Source organism: Pelodiscus sinensis, chromosome 1 (assembly GCF_049634645.1).
Source record: "Pelodiscus sinensis isolate JC-2024 chromosome 1, ASM4963464v1, whole genome shotgun sequence".
Lineage (NCBI taxonomy): Eukaryota > Metazoa > Chordata > Testudines > Trionychidae > Pelodiscus > Pelodiscus sinensis.
The window spans coordinates 126177099-126199123 of NC_134711.1; the positions used below are offsets into that span (position 1 = coordinate 126177099).

General features: G+C 42.2%; 2 protein-coding genes across 6 annotated transcripts in view; one reads left to right on the plus strand and one right to left on the minus strand.

Annotated features, from left to right (window-relative positions):
* TSPAN9 (tetraspanin 9) overlaps positions 1–19174 on the plus strand; it is a 271410-nt gene extending 252236 nt beyond the window's left edge. For all 3 annotated transcript variants that reach the window (XM_075900398.1, XM_006123032.4, XM_006123031.4), the window contains 6 exons: positions 3804–3995; positions 6999–7073; positions 9743–9844; positions 10540–10674; positions 10759–10842; positions 14551–19174. In XM_075900398.1, coding sequence (XP_075756513.1) covers positions 3804–3995; positions 6999–7073; positions 9743–9844; positions 10540–10674; positions 10759–10842; positions 14551–14622 — 660 coding nt within the window. In that variant the 3' untranslated portion in view covers positions 14623–19174. The remainder of the gene's footprint in view (positions 1–3803; positions 3996–6998; positions 7074–9742; positions 9845–10539; positions 10675–10758; positions 10843–14550) is intronic.
* The window catches only part of TSPAN11 (tetraspanin 11), a 271525-nt gene continuing 253494 nt past the window's right edge, over positions 3995–22025 (minus strand). The window contains exon 8 of one of the 3 annotated variants that reach the window (XM_075900444.1): positions 3995–4276. In XM_075900444.1, coding sequence (XP_075756559.1) covers positions 4169–4276 — 108 coding nt within the window. In that variant the 3' untranslated portion in view covers positions 3995–4168. Of the gene's footprint in view, positions 4277–9840; positions 10092–22025 lie in introns of those variants that run through there. The other 2 variants (XM_075900518.1, XM_075900511.1) reach the window with 2 other exon arrangements.

The window sequence follows — 22025 nt, forward strand, 5'->3', positions numbered from 1 at the left end:
ATGTACTAAGCTTGCATGTCCCAGGCTGCCTTGCTATGAAAGGGGAGTGTGATCGAGCATTTTCAAACTCATTTTTAAGGAAAAGTTGCTAGGAGGGTTTATACAATGAGTCCAAATCACAACAGATTGCAAAAGCTAGCAACACACTTAACTAAGTCCCTAATTCATTTCCTGGTGTAAAGAGATTAAAATGTTTTCAGATCTCTGAGGGAGCATCTACACTGCACCCTTAACCTCAAAATAGCTTATTTTGGAACTTGGCGCCATCTACACAGTGACAAATTTTGAAATAAAGTGCTATTCTGAAATGTCCCTTAATCCTCGTGGGAGATGGAATAACGTGCCTGTTATTTCGAAATCTGTTTTGAAATAATGGGCTGCTTTAAAGGTACAGAATAGCTATTCCAAAATATCTCCACAGTGTAAAGGTAGCCCTAAAGAGAGACTTATTTAAATAAGCCACATTTTCCTGATGTAGCATCCTTTAAAACAGTAGGTCCTAAAATATTTTTAATTTAAAATTATTTTTTCCTGCTCCACCCTGATGTTTAGAAGGGCCCTAAATGGGTGAAGGACAGCAACAACATCACCAAACTTACTTGGGCCCATCCTTCTGCCTTTTCCCTTTCTTTGTGTGCACAAACCGGTCAACAGACTCTTTGTCACTGGTTAGTTTAATATTTGCTGCTGTTGTTACCAACAAGCCCCCTGTTTTCAGAGTTGGGAGAAAAGTGTGTGTTAGGATATGCTCCATCCACAACGGCCGTGTATGAGAATGATACTATTGTGCAGGTGCATAATAGGAGATGTGCAACTGATCATCAGGAACCAGTGGATGTTGGCTATATATGGAGAATTGTCAAACACACACTGTGAAAACAAAAATATCAATAAATGTAATACCAAATACATTATTTTTCTCTTGTCTCTTTAAGTTATAGCAATCTTAAGGGTAAAACATACAAATAGGTGTAAAAATAAATCAGGTAGCTAGAAGGATTTTAATGTTTAATCTGATTTACGGTGTACTCTGTTTTTACCACATTTGTCACTCAGCTACTTGAGCACCAGCAATCCTGAGGGGTCAGGTTGCAAATGTAGCTTTAGCTTGAATTAAGTGATTTTCCCAATGAACATCTGGGTTTAAATGTGAAACACGTGCAAAGTAGACACAAGGGGAGAGAGTGCTGAGATCTGAGGGCCATTGCAAATAGTCCCTTGCAGGCCCCCAGCATGCCTTGAAAGAGGAGTTACTCTTGCTGAGCCAAAGGTTCTCTCTGGCTTGCGTTCTGCTCTCCCCTATGAATGGCATTTTCTCTAATCAGAAGAGGTCAAAACAGGGCTCATCAGAAACCCTGAACCAGATGAGCGGAAACGTTTGTTATTTCAGGAACTATTTCGCTGCTGTCAGTAAGGTGGCAGATGCACAAAGAGCAACTTCCAGCTGAGCGCGGCTCCTCCAGCAAAAGCACTTACCCGCATGCTTAACTTGGAGCACATGGCCAATGCCAATGGGACTATTCACGGGGCTAACGTTAAGCATGTTCTTTCCCATTGTGTGGGATCTGGGCTGGAATGCTCAGCACCTTGCAGGACTGAGCCTGAGCTTAGCACAGCTGCTAACTCCTCAGCCGCAGAGTCCCATTCTGAGTGCCAGCTGTGGGACAGAGCAGGATGCACATGGGTAATGAAGCCAGATATCAGACAAGGCAGAACTTTGCTAATGGCTGAGAAGTGCTCTGGCGCTTTGCTGTAGCTGACAGATAAGCAGCAGCAAGTACGACGTGCATCACTGGAATTAATACTTTGTGGTTTTCTCCTTCCTACAATAGTCATGGTTTGATGGCTGCACAGTGCTTCCAGTTTGGGGTTCTCTTCAGTCCTGCCCCCACTTGAAGTCAATGGGAATTTCACCTTTAATGTCAGTGAGAACAATTTCCAGAAAGCTGCCTGCAAATACCGCCCAGCTTTCAGTGTATGTACAGTACTGACATTTTGTTTGGGCATCCCACATGTTCACAGATAGACATTTGGCACCAGCATTCAGGGGCAGCTATTTTTGAATCTATGGTATAACTTGGTTTATTATACCCACAATAAAATGACTGTTGTGACACCATCATCTCTGTGAACAGTTGGAGTGGGCTGCTATCTCTAGACACACACAGTGCGGGTGGAGAGACACATTTCCAGAGCCTGAAACAAAATTGTTAACCGTGAAAATCAAAGGCTTATTAATTTTGTATTTTTTTAATAACCTTGTACTTTCCTTGGTATTAGTCAGAGTCCTTAAGTAGGAAACAAATTGACCTCACTTAGGAATCTGATTTTTGTTCTTTTCATTGTGCATCAAAACTGCACCTGCTTCCACAGTCAGGAGACCCATTGCAGGGGTAGCAGTGGGATTTGCTCATTAATTCTTAAAAAGAAGAGCAAGAACTCTGCCATTCAGTCACATGAGTGGTAACCTAGGGTGAGGCAATTCTGCAGGTAAGAAATGGAATTTTACATTCCTTTAGCACCAAGCAATGAATAGTTACTTTCGATCACTTAAGTAGTTTGATAGCCAAATGCTTCTTTTCTATTTGGAAACTGAACTATTACTCCCGAGGAAATTCTGCAACCCCCCCACCCCACTTACAAAAAAAACTTCAACAAAAATTAAATCTTCTGCACACAGTACTTTAAAAATTTTGCAAAATTCTGCATATTTTGTCATAAGAACACACTATAATCACACTGGTTTTAGTTCTTTTTGGACATTCATTTCAAAATACCTGTCAGTAAGTATACAGACGACAAAAATATTCAGGAACGGTTGTTTAACAAATAGATTCATTACTAGGCATATTGGTACAGTACTCTTAATAATAATTCATTTAAACTACAGTATAGAACCGTATTTCCTGCAACCCTCAGAAGCAGTGCAAAGGCTGAGGGAAGTCGGGGTAATGGAGAAGTTGAGGGAGAAGGGAAGTAAATTGCTACGAAGGAGCCTGGGTGTGAACTTGGAGGGTTGTCAGAGGTGGGTGGGAAAAGTATGAAATGGGTTTCTGTAGGCGGTGTGGAGGGACTTTTAGGGATTATTAGGGATCTTCCCCCATGCAGACCTTGGCTGATCCCTAGCCTCTCCCATTTACTCAGGCACATGTGTCTCTTCACCTTCATGTGTCCTTGCACCCCCTGCCCACATGTCTCTCCACCGCCCCCCCCCCCCACTCAGACTTGATTCCCCCATCTCTCTGTGGCCCTGTATCCTTTCCTCTTGTCCCCATCTGTCTCTGTGCTCCCACTCAGCTACCCGGTCCCTTTGTAGCTCTGCATCCCTCCCCCATCATTATTGGCCCTGCACCTCCTTTCCCCTATGGCTCTGCCTCCGTGCCCATTCAGCCCTTGCCCCACTAGCCCTCATGAACCCCTGTCTGGTCCCCTGGCAGCCCACACTGTCTGTCTTCCCATAGCTCCTGTCTTCTGTCCTGGTCCAAAAGGCGCTATGAAGAAGGCTCTGCAGGCTCTTTCCTTCCCTAGCTGGCTGAGAGTGGCTGCTCTGTTCTGTTGCTGCAGCTCCCACTGGTGGACAAAAGGAGGAAATGAAGACACTATCTTCTGCTATGAACTGCTTTTGTTCTAGCACCCTCTCACTGCAAAATATTAGCAACATTTCAATAGAAGCTTCCCCCCCCCAAAAAATAAAAAATGTGCATGACTCATTAATTATGCATGTGTGCAGTCGCATAGAATTCCCACAGGAGTTAAATGTGTCCCTTTTTAATGTTGGAATCTACCTTTTTCTCTCTTTGCAGTTATGTGGCTGTGGACTGTTGGGCGTGGGAATATGGTTGTCGGTGTCACAAGGAAACTTCGCCACATTTTCTCCCAGCTTTCCATCCTTTTCGGCTGCCAACGTTGTCATTTTCATTGGCACAGTCATCATGGTGACCGGCTTTTTGGGGTGTCTGGGTGCTATCAAGGAAAACAAGTGCCTCCTTTTAAGTGTAAGTCACCTGTATTGGAAGTAAGTTGTACATTTTTAGCAGCGTGGGTTATTAGCCATTGGAACTTTTTGGTTGCATTCTTCATTAGTGGTGGTTTTTGAATTCTAAAATATATGCTCTAGTTCAAACAGAGATATTTTTGAGGCAAGTCTGTGGAGGCCAGGCTTAGATGATCACAGTGGTCTCTTCTGGCCTTGGACTCTACGGCTCTGAGACTCTAGGGAACGACGATCTCTACCTTGGAAACAGAACCCTGATTCCCTGGTTACTTTACAAGTGACCTGTATGGAAAAGAATGCATTAGAGAAAATGTTTCTATTGACTTTTAAAATCAATGTATGGAATTCTATAGCAGGTATTCTCTATTAAACTCTGCAGAGTGAGTTAAAAATCCTCCTCCTCTTGTGCTGTGTAATGATAGTTATATAGTTAGAATGATACCACTACTTGGTTTTATTCAAAGAACTATGTATACATATTTGTTTCTTTTTATAAACATTTCCCTCATGTAGGTAACACAGCAAATTAAACGGGAAATACAAACCAGGAACAATTCTCAATGTACAGTTCATCACAAACCAACTGCCAGGCAAGAAACTGACTCATCCAGAAATCTCAACATTAGAAGAATTGTCTTGAAAGCATTCATGATAACTCCAATAATCTACCGTCAGTCTTTATCCCTCCCCGTATTAAAGCCCAAGAAAAACACTGTGCGCCAAAAGTTCTCAACTCTGGTCACCCCTAGACCACACAGATTAATAATTCTCAACTCTGGGTAGATGAAAACTGGTGCGTGAATTCTAGACTCTGCTGGCAGCCCATTCCTGTTTAAACCTAGAGGACTCCAGCTTAATCACCGCTACTAGTTGGAAGTGCAAAATCTTCACGTGATAGAGCCAGATTCTAAGCCAGTTAGGGATTACTAAATCACAGCGGCAGAGTTGTTATGAAATAAATGTGATTTTTTAAAAATAGCTCCTTAAAAAATCTACTTATGTTGTTAACTTCACTTCAGGTTGTTAGAGGAGAAGGAAGTGGGAAGATGCTCTTCTCTGTTTATGCTGTTTCTTTATATTTTGTGTTTCATTCAGCGTGGGCAGCTTGGGTAATTTTTATTCTCTGGATCTCATACACTTAGCTACTATGCTACTCTTTGAGTTTCCAGTGTAAAGAAATGTTTCTTGTTTTAAAAAATCATCTTGGTTGAAATTTTAAAAAATGGTGAACTTATCCCTATTCGTATTAGTAAAACACAAATCTAAATGGTTCACTAAAAGCTATTTGCCATTGCATCTTTATACTGTACTTTGAAAGTGCCTCAGAAGGTAGTAAGAAAAGAGTTAAGGGCTTGTCTACATTGTCCCACTACTTGGACTCTCAGGACAATAATCACTATATGCATCAAAGAGCTGTGCTGTAACCACCTAGTGTGGATGCTGCAGATACAAAGTAAAACAAAAGGAACAGCTGGCCCAGGGCCAAGTGATTTAAAAGGGGCCAGGGCTCCTGGCCACTGCTACTGCAAGCCAGGCAGCACTGAAAGGCTGTCTGGGGGAGGCTAGCCCCAGCTCTGCCCTTTCTGCCCAAGAGCCCACCCTTTCTGGGGGGCCCAGAGCCAGCCCCCCTCCACTTTGCCCAAGGCCTAGCAATTCTGTCAGCAGCCCTGCACCCCTAGCATTTGTACAAAGTACCTTCACTCCCCTGTAGTTTGAACTATGGGGCAGTGTAGACATACCCTTTAAACTCTGGAAGGGACTGGTCTGCTGGTGCACTGGAGACCTAAATACTGGAGCTCACGCTTTGGAAAGCAACCAGAGTGTATAAGTGTGTTTCCGTGACTAAGCATGTTTAGATCTACCTAGGGAAGTCTACATTGCCATCCAGAGGCATGACTCCAGCACCTGCGGACGTACCTGAGCAAGCTTTAATCTAGTGAGCTCAAATAAGAATATCAACGAAGCTGCAGCAGCACAAGCTGCAGCTAGCTGCTGCAGAACACACCCAGGGCCTATGCTGCTGTGACTTTACTGCTGTTATTATTCAGACTAGCTAAATAAAAGCTAACTCAGTTCTATGTACGCATGCTCATTGCCATGTGGACATGCCCTTGGTGATTTGCTGCAAACTAATACTAAGCTATGAAAAATGCTTTGAGATCCTTATTAGGAAGGTGCTATAAAAGTGCAAAATAATAATTCAGTTTTTGAACAAAGGAGCAGTTAAATTCAGCTAAAGCTGGGAATTTGTTCCTATACTAGGGGAAATTTATCTTTGTGGCAGCAGGCCTTGTGTTTGTGTTCACTTTGCTGAACATACTGAGGAACATACTGGTACAATCTGATTTCTGTGCCCCTAGCCAGTGAACTGCACAGTCAAGATATGTAAACAGTGTGACATAAACATTGCTAAAAGACAGTTTTATTGTTCTCCCTCTGAAGGTGGAGAACAATAGTTAGGCTTAAACCACTGTCTAATGAAAGCACAGTCTGGGGAAATGACAGTACTGCAGGAGAATAACAATATGATTAATTTAGTTTAAAATTTAGTAATTTTGAAATCTAATTTGTAAGCTTTGCTGAATGTGGGGAAGAGGTAGGTGGGGAGTCAAGGTTAAGATATGTTCCTAGGATTTGAATTGCAAAGTAACACAGACTTTAAAAACGCACACACACACACACATAAATACAGACACACAAACCCCCAAATGTATAAGAGATGGATGACTGGATTACAGGAGGGATAATTCATCAGTGGGAAAATGATGTGAAATATATACTGCATAAAAAAGTTCTGTGTAGGGCAAATAAATGACTGCAGTCCTCTCAACCATCATGATTTTCACATGAAATATTTGGGATTCTTGTTACACCTACTGTCTGTATTGCACTGAAATTGTGTTTTCAATCTGGTTTGTCAAGGCCAGGGGCCCTTGACTAGCATGCTTGAATTAGTTCTTTATTCAGGTAGCATGTATCCATGTTTTATTTCTCTTTGTTCTAGTTTTTCATCGTTCTGCTGATAATTCTCCTGGTAGAGCTGATATTACTCATTTTGTTCTTTGTTTATATGGACAAGGTAAGCAAATATGTCCCGTAGATTAGTTTATCAGTTCTGGCAGCTAAGCTGGTTTTTGTTTGCTTTTGTTAAACAAAGATTCTTCTTACTCAGTGGAAATAGCTTTAACCTTGTGATCTTCACTTTTATGTGTGCCTCCTCTGCATGTTGTCTGAGAGTAATTATTGATTACGGTGGAAGGATTCTCTGAGAGGGTTGAGGTAAAACTTGAGTTTTGCAGTTTCCTGCAGAAACCAAAAGCTGGGACCTCTATTTTGTCCTTCCCTCCTAGGCTTGCAGTCTCCTCAGTTTAAGTTGTTGCTGTCTCCTTGTGAAGTTTGTTCTTGCAACCCTCCTCCTTCATCACCAGCAATGTCTGAGTGGCTGGATGACCATGCAGTGGTTCTTAAGGCCAGATACCCCGTTCTTTCCACCACCTGTTTTCACAGGCAGGTTAAGTGGAAAGATAAGCCCCTTTCTATCCCCCGTAGTGCCCAGGTTTCTTGCTAGAAAGCTGCATTCTGCCTAGCCAGAATGGGATGAGTGGCATCACAGTGTCACGGCATGCTGAAACCTTTTTAGGTTCATTATTACTATTGAGTAAGGGATAGGCAGGCAGCTCGCTCCTCAAGGACATCCTCGGTATTCAGAGGAGCAGATCTTCCTTACTGGCCGCATGTGATGGCAGAAAATAGCAGGGAGCAAATCATCTGCCCTTTCCAGCCCCTTCACAAGCCAGCTAGTCATCCCTTGAAAAGACGGGGAGGGGCCTTGAAGAAATGAGAGGTTGGAAGTCTACAAAAACAAGCTGATAAATTGAGGATGGAGTCCTGTGGGGAAGGAGCCTTTGGCCTGACCGGGGCTTACTTGGATGCACGTTTTAAGAAAGCTTCACAAACTTTTCAGTGGGGTTGGCTTCATTGCACCAGTACCCTAGTCAGCATGATGAAAGCTAGCTTGGGTATGTCTACTGAAGCCCCACTCGTGGGCGGCAGGTAATGAAGGCAAGGGTAGGCATTGTCTTTGGACCCCACCCACATGTTGCCCCAGCCTTTCCAGCTGGCCAGAAGTGTGGCTGCCTGGCTGCTCTGGGGGCTGGAGCAGAGTCAGGTCTGAGGTGTGGCTGCCTGGCTATTCCAGGAGCTCGGGCCATGGCACAGCTGTTCTGGGAATCAGATCATGGCCAGGGAGTAGCCATGCAGCTGCCCAGCTGCTTTGGGGGACAGGGTTAGCACCATAACAGGGGCTGGACTCCGGTGGGCATGGGGTTGGAACTTGACTCCCCAAGCCAGCTGCACAGCCACCACCTATGGCCCCATTCACATCCCATGATGGCAGAAGTTTCTAATTTAATGAAATTGGAGTCCAGTGGGTTTTATTGCATATCTGACCATTCTTGTTTTGGACTCATTTAATTTCAGCTCAGTCCCTGGCTTCCTCTGAGATCATGAGCCAGTTGTTTGGATCCATGTTTTCAAAAATGTCCACTTATTGGGATATAAAATTTGAGACCTTCTGTTTTTTCAGAGGTCCTAGGCATTCAAAACTCTGACGGAAGACAGTGGGAGCTTCTGGTGCTCAGCATCCCTGAAAATCAGGCTGTAGGGGAGTCAAGTTAGATACTCATAAACTTTGGCTCCCGAAATCTGGGACTTAACTTCTCAGTGTCTCATATGCCCTATCTGTAGAATGGGGATGATAATATTTCTCTCTCTTCCCATGGCTTTGTATGCTGATTAGTTTATTGATGATTATAAAAAACGTTTAGAGAAAGGGTGCAAACTGTTACAGTGAGGCTGGGACTCTTGGGCTTTATGTTCTTAAATTAAATAGGTCAGACTCTGCTGGTAGGAAAGAATGTTGAAATTTGTAGTTGGACATTGTTGTGTCTAACTTTGCTGCAGATTTAACTCAATTTAGCTATGCTGGACTTAACTCCTCTCGAGTCATCCTAGCTTAAGAGGGAGTTCTCACTACAAAATAACTCACAAGCTGCACAGAGGGCTGCGCTTCGCAGCACAGAATGAGCTGTACTAGCACCGGCGATAGCCTATTACCATTATGGACTAGCTAGCTGAAGTGAAAAACACCACCACACTTGAGTTACTGGGGTTTGTGTGTGAGATGGGACACAAGAGCGAGGCGATACTCAAGTAAAAATGTTAACCCTATAGTAAAGAGAAGCCTCATGTTCTTATAGGTGTGTGTGCATCCATACAGCACGCATGTTGCATATGATTATGCTGCACATGTCTATGGAGGTGATCCATGTTGTCTGTCACCCTCTCCCTCCCTTCCACTCATACGTTTTTTTAAAAGGGGGGGGGAAAAGTGGCAAATTATTACCTCCCAACATACACTCAGCTGTTAGCAGAGAGGAGACTGCTTGGTCCCTCTCTGTGCTTTTCTGTTCCATGTCCATAGTTTAAAAGATTTAATAAATGCTAAATCCAGAATTGGGGTGGGGGAAAACTAGAGCTTCAAAGGCAATTAGCATCCACGGCAGGCACTTTGCATTGTCAAGTGAAATGGAGTTTAGCTATAAAGGTGAGGATTCTGCTCAGTGATGTTCAGTGAGAGATCTATCATAATGTGCATCCAGAGGTGGGGATGAAGGCAACATATGTATGCAGGTTTACACATTGGATATTGTCCTTTAACTGGCTGTGTTTTGTTTTGATGGGAAACAGGTCAATGAGAATGCAAAGAAGGATTTGAAAGAAGGTCTTTCACTTTACAATACGGAAAATAATGTGGGACTGAAGAACGCATGGAACATCATTCAGGCAGAGGTAACATATTTTCTTTATTTAAAAATATTAGCTGACCATCATTTTGTTAACAGTAATTTGCTCTGTCTCATTCCATAACTGGCAAGTTGGTGATTGATATCAGTCAAATATTTGTATATCACTTTACATTCAGAAAGCACCTTGGGCATTCTGTGGGATGAAAGGTGCTTTATAAAAGTAAGATGTTTTTCATGAGATCCACTGGGAATAGCTATGTGACAGGAATATCACTACAGGAGGTTATGATCTGTATAAGAAAGATAAAGGAAGAAAAGAAATTGATGTGTTAGGATTATAATCACAAACCCTGAAATGCCATTTGGGAGCTGAAAGTAGCAAAGCCTGTGGGTTTGAGTGAAATTGGTTGCAGATGAGGCTTTAGTTGGAAACGTGTTTTCTAATGGTAAGCTCAGAGATGTGGGAGTTCAGGACTACTGGCTTCCTCTCCCGAGAGTGCCATTGACTTAGTAGTCACAATTTCTCATGTCTTGGCTTGTGTCTCTCCAAAAACTTATTTTCTAGACAGGGCTATTTATGAGACTCTTTCAATTTTTGTCCATGCTCTTTGTGATCTCCAGGCGAGAGGTGGTATCAAAGTGCAAAATACGTGGGGTACAACAGTGGGTTAAGAAAAGTAACATGTAAAAAGTTGGTTTGTGAAGCTTCTTCATGGTCTTTTTGTATTTTACTTGTAGATGGAATGCTGTGGGGTTACTGATTATACTGATTGGTTCCCAGTCCTGGGGGAAAACACTGTCCCAGACCGATGTTGTAGGGAAAACTCCCAAGACTGTGGACGGAATTCAACTGTAAATTCAGTGTGGAAAACGGTAATACTTTCTCAGTTGAACTTGATTTTGTTTTGAGTGCACCCATGAAATGGGCAAGACTTAGGTTTTATTTTTCTCTTTCAGGGTTGTTACGAGAGAGTTAAAAGTTGGTTGGAGGAACATAAGCATGTTCTCGGGACAGTGGGGATGTGTATCCTCATAATGCAGGTATTACTCTACTCTTATGTAACCCCTAACTTATTACTATTGTAGTTATCTTTATTTTGCCAAAAGATGTTGCTTGGCCCCTTACAGATCAAGTAGCCAATGTCCCTGTTTGAATTTGAGAGCTTAGAATCTGAAACTGAGCTTTAGTTTTGCTGGACCTGGAGTTTCATGGATTTATCCTGTCTGTTAGATTAAATTCCCTAATTCTTCTTATTGAATCAAATAATATATTTTGGTTTTTGGGGAATAGTGAAAACTGGTGTTTTTCATCCTTTTTTGTATTCCGCCATTAAGGGCATGAATAGGTCTGACAGAACTCATAGCTTTCAGATGCAAAATAATTATAGCAACACTGTTAATGCTGGCAAGGTGATACTGCATAATTTACTCTGGTATCCAAACCTCCTAATTGTGTGTGTGTGTATGTGTGTGTGTGTGTGTGTGTGTGTGTGTGTGTCACACAGAGAGAGAGAGAGAGAGAGAGAGAGAGAGAGAGAGAGATTAAGGGATAGCTGGATTCTATCCATATTTGGTCTTAAACATGCACAAAATATTTTGCCTAAATTTTGAGGACAAAATTGGTCCAAATGTTTTTAAGTGGCCTAATTTTCTTAGCAGTTCAGATTTCTTTTCCAAGCTATAAACCACCTACGCCTGGTACTCTGTCCATACATGAGGACAGGTTACTTTGTTTTGAAAATGATGATGCCCAGTGATGTTCTAGTTATGGGCAGGCTGACAGTCAAGGGTCAGTTATAAGTGTCAGCGAAGAACACTGAATTCATAATGGTAGCCATCCACAGAAGTTCACTCATGTCTGCTGCTTTTTAAAGTATGCTGATTTCACAATGTTTATTTTACTTAAACCCATAAAGGAAAAAATCCTATAGAATTTAATTAAAGAATTAATCTGCTTTTGATTGCTACAAAACCATGTTATAGAATGTAAAAGGGAATTATGGGGATTAAGTGCAACAGGTGAGTTAAAGACAGACCTACAAAAAAGAGCTACCTCTCCAGTAACATTTGTAGATTTCTAGGGTTACCTCTGTGCTTTGGAAGAAAGCAACATCCTGCCTGCTGTACTGTCTGGTAACTGAAGAATGAGAGCTGTGTTTTTTAAAAGGCCATCAGTTTTTTGTGCCTTCATGGCACAGAATGTGACAAAGAAGATTTGGAAACCATTTCAGTTTTTTTCATAACTCTGACAATAACTGGCTGTTGTCAGAGCTACTGAAACCTTTGAGCACCTCATTCAAGATCCAAGGAGGGTCGCAATATTTTGTGACTTAAGGTGGAAAATGCTTAGCACAGCCTCAGATATCAAGGAACAAAGCCTAACAACCTCTTCACATGGGCTTACTCTTCACAAAGGAGAGATAGAGAACAACTCTCCTGATGAGTTGAAGTTTCTAGCTGAACGTTCAGTGTTTTGTTGCATTATTGCTACTGCAGCGATTGCCACTTAAAGACAATCAAACCAGCAATTACCCTGACTGAAACCACAGTGTATTATCTGAGATGGCATGATTTTTCTCCTACACTTTATAGCATATAACTTTAAGCCAAATCTGATTATCAACTACAGGCAGTCCCCGGGTTACGTACAAGATAGGGACTGTAGGTTTGTTCTTAAGTTGAATCTGTATGTAAGTCGGAACTGGCGTCCAGATTCAGCCACTGCTGAAACTGATCAGTTTCAACAGCGGCTGAATCTGGACGCCAGTTCTGACTTACTTACAGATTCAACTTAAGAACCCCAGGCATCCCCAAGTCAGCTGCTGCTGAAACTGATCAGCGGCTGATTCCAGGAAGCCCGGGGCAGGGGCTTCCTGTAGTCAGCCACTGGTCAGTTTCAGCAGCGGCTGACTTGGGGACGCCTCGGGCAGAGCAGCTTGGGTGCTGCTGGGTTGATCCAGTAGCGCCGCCGCTCCTCGGCGCTACTGGACCAACCCAGCAGCACCCAAGCTGCTCTGCCCCAGGCATCCTGATTCTGCCGCTGCTGAAACTGACCAGCAGTGGCTGAATCAGGACGCCTGGGGCAGAGCAGCTGGGGTGCTGCCCGGTTGGTCTAGTAGCGCCCAGAGCGGCGCTACGGGACCAACTGGCAGCGCCACAGCTGCTGTACCACAGGTGTCTGGAGCAAAGCCGCGGAGCACGGGGGCAGCGGACAGCCCAGACGTGCCGTGGCTGTCCTGCTGCCCGCGTGCTCTGCGGCTTGGCTCTGCTTTGCCCCCCCCCCCCCCCCCCCCTGGTCTGCAGACCAGGCGGACGGGGGTGGCAAAGCAGAGCAAAGCAGAGCCAAGCCGCGGAGCGCGTGGGCAGCAGACAGCCCTGTCCGCTGCCCGCGTGTTCCGCCGCTTTGCTTCCTCTCCCTGGTCTGCTGGAGACCAGGGAGAGGAAGGGCCCCGTTCGTAACTGCGGAACTCGGGGACTGCCTGTACTCTGTGTTTAGATCTACTGTATGCTATGCAGAACTTGGCTCTTTGGTAACTGTGTAATTGGTTGCAAATACGGACTTTTTAATGACCGTCCCTGTATTAATCAGACTCATAGAACAAGAGAAATTCAGAAGTAGAGATGTAAAAGGGTAGTCGATTAGTCGACTACCTGGTAAGCCTAGGCTTATTGGGTAGTCGAGTCGACGTTGCACATCCCCTCTCCCCTCGCTGCCTCTTATATAGAGGCAGCAAGGGGAGGAGGAAGCGGGAGCTGGCTTAAAAGCCAGTTCCTCCAGCACCGTCTCTGCGGTGCCGTATGCCCCACCTCTGCACTGCTGCCTTTATCAGCAGCAGCCCTTTCCGTGGGGGTCCCAGCAGGGAGTTGGGGCACCCCGTGGATAGGAGCTGCCGTGATGAAGCAGCCCTGTGTGCAGCCTGCCCCAGATGCTGCAAACAGAAACAGCTCTGGCAGTGTGCGGCAGCCTGTCCTGGCCACAAACTGAGGCTGCTCTGGCAGCAGCCCATCTGAAGGGAGGAGGGGAAGGCAGTTGGGGAAGCTGATCGACTCCATGTGTGCCAGGACTGAGCAAACACGGCTCATTCCCGGCTTGCACCAGGTACAGGAGTTACCCCACTGTGGTGCTGCAGTTTAAATATAGTAGGAGCCGGGCTGTCTGCGCACATTTAAACTGCAGAGCCGCAGTGGGGGTAGCAGCTCCTTCTAAGCGCCTTCCCTTAGCAACTAATGTAGTTGATGCAAATTGTATCGACTACACGATTACACAATTACCCGTCTCTTAACATCCTCATTCAGAAGCAACCAAACATGTTCCAATAAATAAATAATGAACCAGGGCTGATGTTTTTTCTTTTTGCAGTTTTAAAAAGGGGATAGTCCAAGTGTTTCTGTTCAATTGTCTTTGTGGTATGTTGGATTCAAGTGAGTTTCTTGCTGTTCTTTTGATTTTCTGATGCTGAATTGCAATACAGCATACCTCTGGGAAACTCTGTTCATCAGGGATTAGTGCTTTATGGAAGCTCAACTTCAAGGAAGATACATCTTCTGCAAATTCTGATCACCTGTCCTCTCAATTCCAGACCCCTTTAAAGGTCTGCTGTTGGCCACTCAGAATCCTACTGAACATATCGGCTGGAGGGATTTTTTTGGTATTGAGTGAAAAAAAATTCAGGCACCCTTAGACAAAAATATCATCAGCAGAGTTTTGAGGTGTTCTATATTGAGCCCATATTATTTGCTCTCTTTCAGATACTTGGCATGGCCTTCTCTATGACACTCTTCCAGCAGATTCATAGGACTGGTAAAAAATACGATGCCTAAATCTTCAAAATGTTAATTGCATCTTCACTTCTGTCTTGCCATTAAAAACAAAGCAAAACAACTGAAAAGAAAAATCAAGCTTTGCTCTACTGAGGGCATTCATCCCACCGATCAATCTACATCATCATTACTTGAGTGATTACTAGCACAACTTGTTACTTGACTTACATTTTTCTGTTTTGCATTTGCCATTTATTTGCCAAAGAAGAAAAGGAAAATTATAAAAGCAAATCAGTTTTCTATGCTAATTCATAGATCTATTATTAAACTTTTCCCTAACTTTATTTAAGAAAATGCTTTGCTCTACTAACTGGTGTTAGACATGCAAGGGTAATGCGTGTTTAACTTCAAGAAAGAATTCTTTGCAGTCTTCTGATAAGTCTCAAACTGCTCATGTCTGACATGCTGGAGGACTCGGCAAAGCCACTCAGACTGAGAGCCCTAGGAATCAGAGCTGCTCGCTTGCAGCTTTTTGTACCTTACGCTGTATACTTTTTTATTATGGAGATAGCTTAGAATTTAGTAGCCTGATTTGTAACTTCTTACTGTTATGTTTTACATTTGTTATATTTTAATCTAGGAACCACTGTGCGATCTTTGAAGGATACATATTTAACATTATTTTAAAAGGTGAAAATAAAGACACGATCGTTCTAAAGTCCAGAAGGAGGCTACATTTAACTGCATTCACTAAGCTACTGTGGGTTTGTACCCTTACTATACTGAGGAGAGTCCTTTCCATCAGGTGGCTCATTACTTTAGGGCCAGATTGAGTTGTCCTTACTCTGTGGGCAACTTACTCCTCAGGTGGGTGCATACAATGGGACTACTTTCAGCAAACTATTGAGCATGAAAAAACTTGAAAAACAACAGTGGCCATGTAGCGCCTTAGAGACTAATAAAAATATATAAACAGTGTCATGAGCTTTCGTGGGCACAACCCACTTCTTCAGATGACAAATGGTTGTGCCCATGAAAGCTCATGGATACTGTTTATATATTTGTTAGTCTCTAAGGTGCTGCAGGACCATTGTTGTTTTTTTAAGTACTTTTAGTTACAGACTAACATGAGATCTACTGAGCACGAGTAAGTGTGTAATGTAAATAACTGCTCACTGGAGCCGTGAATGGGTAAATGGTTAACTGGTTACCCAGTATCTGGGGGCACCCCCCTCCATCTCGTCCACAACCAGATGGAGGGGCTGCTCCAGCCTGCCGGCCCTACTTGGGGGTGGAAGCAGCCAAGATTGAGCAGCCCGCTCCCCCCCACCTGCTACACTTTTAATCAGTTAACCAATTAATTGGGATTTTGCATACTTACTGCCCACTAGTAACAGGAAGGGGCTTCACCCTCTGGCCCATTGAGTAGTCCCATTGAAATCAGTGGGATTGCTTATGTTGCATAGTGCTGTTCAGCGTAGGGGGAGCACAACAAACTCATTGTCAGCTTTTTCATGAAAGGCGTTTACTTTCAATGGATGCAGTTTTGTCAGGCTGTCGCAGTGGCTTTGAACAACCACAGCGTGATAAAGCTGGTTAAAGGCAAGTGGAGGGAAGGTTATGCCGTATGTCCATGGGGATCATCAAAAAGGTGATTTACATTTTCACTCTGAAATCAGTTACCAGCTAGGCGCTGAGAACCTGTTTGTATCTTTGCACATACAGTACTGACTTTTGTCATTTTCCAAGTCACATGTACAACATTGTAGTTCAGAAACAACACACATTTCTACCGACATTCCTGCTAGAAAACTTGAACATATTCCTGTCTAGTTTGAATGCTGCTTCTTTCATAGTGGCCCCTGCTTATCTTTTGTTACATTTTTGGCAGAGGTCTTTCTTATATTTTGCTGCTTCACAAAGGAAAATATGAATTAAAATGAAACTTCAGTTATTTTGTGGATACTCGTTTTATTGTAGTCAGAAGTTTACCATAAAATTGAATATTTAGACTGGTCATTTAAAAAATACATTTTAAAGCTACTAATTTATTGCCCACTGGGCTCAGCTAGCTGTTGAAGTGTAAAGAGATAAAAGGGCATTAATGTAAGTGAGAATTAGGCTCTGAGACTCTAGTCTACCATTTTCAAATTTGGATGCCTACCAAAAGGCAACTGCATTGATATTTAGGCAGGTCATATATTTAGGTAACTTTCAGAGTGGTTGAGCTCCTACCTACAGTGTGCACAGAAGTCAGACACACTACAGGGGCTCAACCTTTTTGAAAAATCAAGCCACATATTTTTACATGCCTAGACTGCAGAATTAGGTTTTTAATTTTAGGCATTCAAGGTTGAAAAAGTTGGCTCTAATGCACATGTTATTGGTGCAGGATTATACAATCCTTCTGAAATAGCTGTTTGGTTGTATATATTCTTCCACTGGCCATATTGGTGACTGATGTTTCATTCATATTTCCTTTCAAAGACTTGAGGAATGAAAAGGGGGAAAATAAAAAAGGCAAAAAAACCTGGTTTACTTTAATTGTAACTAAAATTGGGACCATGTGTGTCTGAGCTCTGTTTGAAACATTGTGTGTCAAGAATGGGAGCTCTGGCACTGAGCATATTAGCTGCTATGCATAAAATACTCTCCAAAGTTTCTAAAAAAGACAGGTTTTGAATTTTTACATTTTAAAAAATGTGTATTTTTAATTAATAACTCTACTTTTTATGGTAGGGTTGTTTCTCTTTCTCTTGTAAAATACCAATGTTTTCTCTCTCAGACAAACACAGATGGGTGGAAAAATAAGCAAGGCCAGATGTTAATCCTTCTAAAGTCGCATAGTGGTACCTGTTGAAATCTTAAATTTTAATCTGTGGTTGGTTTTTGTAAAAAAAAAAAAAAAAAAATCAAATCAAAGTGAATATATACAAGTAACTGTGAAGGCAAAATACATAGTGAAAATTAAGCTATTTTGCCTTCCCTTAACACATATTTTTGTAGAATTACTCGATTATGTTTTATGATCTGCTATTGAAAATTTCTTTTTTCATGAATTCTTTTTGCATTTTAAGTACAGTATTAACAGAGATAATTACACAAACAGTATTGTCAAGTCTCACTTTAGCTGACTATGGAAAGGGAATTAAGCAAATTAAGTAGACAATTAGCATTATAGCACAGTAGCTGAGTATCAAACTATGTAATGGAAAACCTATGTTTTGAAAACAAAGAAAAAGCAATACTGTTCTTAAGGTGACAAAAGCCAGCCATAAAAAAAATCATTAGATTGTATCTGTGGGTATATATCAGAGAAGATACTAATTGTCCTTTAACTGTTTATTGAAAGGGATATAAATCGTGTTTAAAAATGCACTTTTTTGCTTGCATTGGTGGATGGCTGTCTGTGCATTTTTCAAAACATTGCTTTGATTATTTAACGACACATTTTTAGCATGTTTTAAATAAAAACTGATACTGAGTAAAAGTATTTTAAGTGTATACAAATGTTGATTTGTATTTATATATGCATATATATATATATATATATATATCTCATTGAAGCTCAGTTCAACTGTATCAAAGTTTTGTTTCTTTTTAAAAACTGTCATTTTAGAATTTTGCATACATGATATTTTGTGCTTTTTGCACCCAAGTTTTTATATATAAGCTTACATTGTAAAGAAGCTTAATCTGGTTGATCCCTTTTTTTGATTTCTGAGAGGCAAGAGTTACAGCAGGAGAGTATGTATCAAGAGGGAAAAGGGCTTTTTCTTTTACAAAACGTAACAGCTTTACACTTCCAAGCATGTGGCTTTCAAATCTTGGGTGCATAATGTCCAGAAACCAGGGCTGTTTTCTCAGTCTAGCTCATTATGCTTACCTATATTCCTAATAAAAAACAAGGCCAGAGTGCATTTTATTTCCATGGTGAAGTACAATGGTTGCTGGAGAAAACAACCACGTGTAACAGGAATAGGTTCTGTATGGGAAATAAGAGAGCTCATAAGAATGAGAGTAAGTGGCTAAGGTTCAGAGATTCCGCACTACAGGTCTGAGGAAAGGTCATAGCAAAGTGCTTAAGTTGTTAGCTGGTGCATGTTCCCAGTTTCGCTGACTTCAAGGACAGTTGATGGTGTGTGGTATTGTCAGGCTCTAAGCCTCGGGAGAATGAAACAAAACACTTTTAAAAGTTAAGTCAGACAGTTTTCTAGCATGGGATTGTCAAATCATTAACTTTTGACTGTAGCAGGGTGAGTGCCTTGAAATTATATGCTTAAAGCAATCATGACCGGACCTCCTAAAACAGCTGTTGTGAGCAAAATTAAAGACAGTGACCAGTCCTGCCATTGATGAGATTTCTGATCACTTTGTTTCACTTGACAAAAAATGGCTCCAAATTGCTGTACATTAAGGCACCCAAAGAGGTTAAAAATAAGTGACCCACCATAGGATATGTTTGGAGGGAAAAAGGGCTTGGGGTTTGGAACCCTTTTTTGCTTGTATAAAGAAGGGCACAAATGCTTTTTGATTTTATCTGGGGAGCATTCCCTCTGTTTTTTACTTTGCAAGTTATAAATAAATTAAGTTCTTTGTCTTTTTTGGAGGACGTGTTGGGAGTCTTGGGTAATCTCTCTTTGCTCTCCAATCTTAATTAAAATAGCACTGTTAGATCTTTGACGCCCTTTGTCTAGAACAAGGGTCAGCAACCTTTCAGAGGTAGAGTGCTGAGATTTCACGTATTCATCTCTAAGTATGGGTCCAAGTGCCGGTGATACTTTTTAAAGTCATTAATAGTCCTACTTACAGCAGCATCATTAATAAATAAATTAAGATGCAGATCTTACCTTTTAGTTTGATCTTTGGCCTTGCTGACTTCTTCAATCTCAGGCTCGTATTTTGATACTTCAAGCAGCACACAAGCCTCTGAGTGTTCAGTCTTTAACCAGCTCTGAGATGAACAAAGAACAGTCTTCATATGTGAAAATATCTATTCACAGAGGTATGTAGAGCCAAAGGCTGAGAGCAGTGAAAACAGCACTTTCTTCAAGCAGTCAGATTTCACAGACAGGGATTTTCAACAGGCCATGATAGAGACCCCATTATCTGTCTCGGTAGCCTCAAGTATGTGATACAGATCCCTAAATGTCGAGGTCCATAAGTCTAAGCATTACAATTCAATTAACTGGATTTCCAAATCCTCAACACCCATCCACTGAAACACTGCTGAATCCATGTCACTAGCAGAAAAATGGTCTGGTATCATTAGAAAGGAAAACATCAGGCCAGAACATGGGAATCTTGAAAACTGACAGAAAATTCTGATGCGTGTTCTTTCATGTACATTTTAATTTCAACAACCCTGATGGTGCGATGTTTCAATACTTCTTTAAAATGTTGGAATATTGGACAGCTGAGCTGTCAATGACCTGAGGAAAAAAACATTTTGCAACAAATGCCTTTCATGTTTCAAAAACATCCATAATAGTATAGCCTGCACCCTGCAGATGGAGATTGAGTTAATTTAGCTGTGCCGTGATGTCAGTTAGAAACATCAGTTGCATGAGCCATTTGTCATCATCCAGTTTGGGGTAGTTTTGACCTTTTTCTGACAAAAAGATCTTGAGTGTATCAAGACAGTCCACAAAGCGTGTCAAGACCTTCTCATGGCTTAACCAACGAACATTACAGTGAAGCGGAATGTCCTTGTATTCACTGTCCATTTCCTTGAGCAGGGCTTAACCTGCCCATGCTTTGCTTTTCGTATCTCAATGGCCCATTTGATTGACTCAGCCTTGTCCGCCTCATCCTTGAAGTGTTTCTCATGCTTTGTCTGCAGATGTCGCCGGACACTTGATATGCAGCAAACGCTCACAACATAGAGCGCAAACAGCATGGTCTTTATGTTGAACAAAACCCTATTGGTTTGTCCAAGAAGGCTGAAATGAGCGAACATCCAACTTTGCTTTTTTAGGAACTGTCAGTTGCTGAGAATCAATTTTTTCTTCTGTCCAGATGTCTGTATTTTTTTTAAAAATGTACTGGTTTGATGGCTTTGCTTTTTTCCTCCCTCTGGCTTCGGCTGCCTCAGAATAACACGAGGCTAGTGCATGTGGGAGAAGCAGGAGATTGTCAAAGAGCAATAGTTTTTCCAGTTAGCTCTATGCATATGCAAAGAGCAATAGTTTTTTCAGGATCTGCAATGCATACCCAACCCCTGGCTTCAACCCCCAATGGCAGTAATTCGCCTCCCCGCAGGTTCAACATCCCTGCCCCCCCCCCCCCCCCCAATCCCCAGGCAGCCTACAGCTTCAGCTCTTCAATCCCCAGGCGGCCCATGGCTTCAACATCCCCAGTACACAACCTGACCGCCTGCAGCTTCCACATGCCACAGCAGCAACTTGCCCAGCCAACCACATGTTCTAGGCCTGGAATCACTGTCTGCCCCACAATGCACCCTCAGCCCCAGCTGGTCCCCAAAATGGCACTGGCTGTCCTCAGCTTCAACACTTCATCCTGAAATGCATGTAATGGGGTCTTGGTTAGGGATGGGGGGTTGGGGTGGGAATCAGTGCTTTACAGTAAATTGTCCATGAATTACGTAACTCTTTGGGGGGGTGGGGACGCGGAGGGAGGAGTCCTTAATTTTGAGTGTTCGTCTTAGTGTTACAAGGGGTTTCATGAGTAGGTGGATCTTGGAAATCACTGAAAAATGAGTTACCCCTTGTCATGGCGGTGTTAAAGGGGACACACAATGGAGCTGAGGAACTGAAGATGATACACCACCGAGAAAAAGAAAGGTGCCTTTAGAACCTAAGTATCAATTTGGTAACCTTTAGTGACATTGCCTAATACTGATATAGTTATGTTAGTGCTGGTGTGAATAAAGTGCACTCTTTGTCCATTGGTAGGTGGAATAATAGGTGTTAATGTCAAGTCACAATTGTACACAAGCGAACTTCAGTTGCCTTTGGAATTTTATCTTGCGAATGTTGCACTGAGTAACTGAGCTCCAACAATGTATCTGTAGTAGAATAATATGCTGAAATGCACATTTGAAAGTCACAAGCGGAGTGTAATGTAACTCAGCCACCCAGTATTTTTGATGCCATACATTTACACAAATTAAACATATCATTTGTATTGTGCCAGAGACACTGTGATTTACTGGAATAAAGATAAGGAGAAAAAGGACATTTTCCCAACAAATCTATTTCTGGCAACGTGGTCTGTGTGTAAAAGGGAATTGGTGAGAAGCAGAATGCAAAAAAAGCACAGCTCATGTCCTGAAATAATTTCCTTTTAATCTTAATTTGTTGGCTTCATCAGTTAGCTCTTGTGTGAAACATGGAGATATTTTTATATCAGAAATACATTTGCAGACCCAGAACATTTGTTGTATGTGTGGTAGATAGTAGAACCTAATGTGCCATTCCATCCAGGTTACGTTCACACCGGTG